This window comes from Rhincodon typus, chromosome 47 (genome assembly GCF_021869965.1).
Source record: "Rhincodon typus isolate 14 chromosome 47, sRhiTyp1.1, whole genome shotgun sequence".
Classification (NCBI taxonomy): domain Eukaryota; kingdom Metazoa; phylum Chordata; class Chondrichthyes; order Orectolobiformes; family Rhincodontidae; genus Rhincodon; species Rhincodon typus.
In genome coordinates this window covers 8671819-8672396 of record NC_063378.1, presented here as the reverse complement: position 1 = coordinate 8672396, position 578 = coordinate 8671819, and the positions used below count along the sequence as shown (strand labels likewise).

General features: G+C 55.4%; 1 protein-coding gene across 1 annotated transcript in view; it reads left to right on the top strand.

Annotated features, from left to right (window-relative positions):
* Positions 1–578, top strand: part of LOC125487935 (carcinoembryonic antigen-related cell adhesion molecule 2-like) — a 19700-nt gene that overhangs the window by 11093 nt on the left and 8029 nt on the right. Inside the window, exon 4 of the mRNA XM_048620595.1 lies at positions 143–415. Within this exon, the coding sequence (XP_048476552.1) occupies positions 143–415 (273 nt within the window). The remainder of the gene's footprint in view (positions 1–142; positions 416–578) is intronic.

Below are 578 nucleotides of genomic sequence, written 5' to 3'. Positions count from 1 at the left end.
CAGTGCTGAGGGAGCGCCGCACTGTCGGAGGGTCAGTGCTGAGGGAGCGCCGCACTGTCGGAGGGTCAGTGCTGAGGGAGTACTGCAGACTGATTCTGGGGTGTGAGTGATTGCTGAATCCTACGTTTTATGGTGAATGTAGTGGTTGTCACCAACGTGTCGATCGTGGTGTCGGTCCCCGATGTGTTTGAGGGCCAGCCCGAAGTCTCACTGACCTGCAGCTCTCTCACTGGCTCGAGGGTGACCTACAGCTGGGTGAAGGATGGTCGTCCTCTGACCAATGACAGCAGGGTGTCCATCTCCGGGAACGTGGTACAGATTCAGTCGGTGAGTCGAGAGGATGCTGGGACCTACACTTGTACCATCGAGAACCCCATCAGTCAGAGCTCCAACAGCCAGCTCCTCACTGTGTTCTGTAAGTGTACGTTGTTTCTCTGCCGGTCTCTGTCTCTCCTATCCATGTGCAATGGGACAGCGAGTCTGTGTTAGTGCGACAACCATGGACATCATCCACCTGAGTATGTCTCCTCTGTCACACACACACTCACACTCACACACACACTCACACTCACACACAC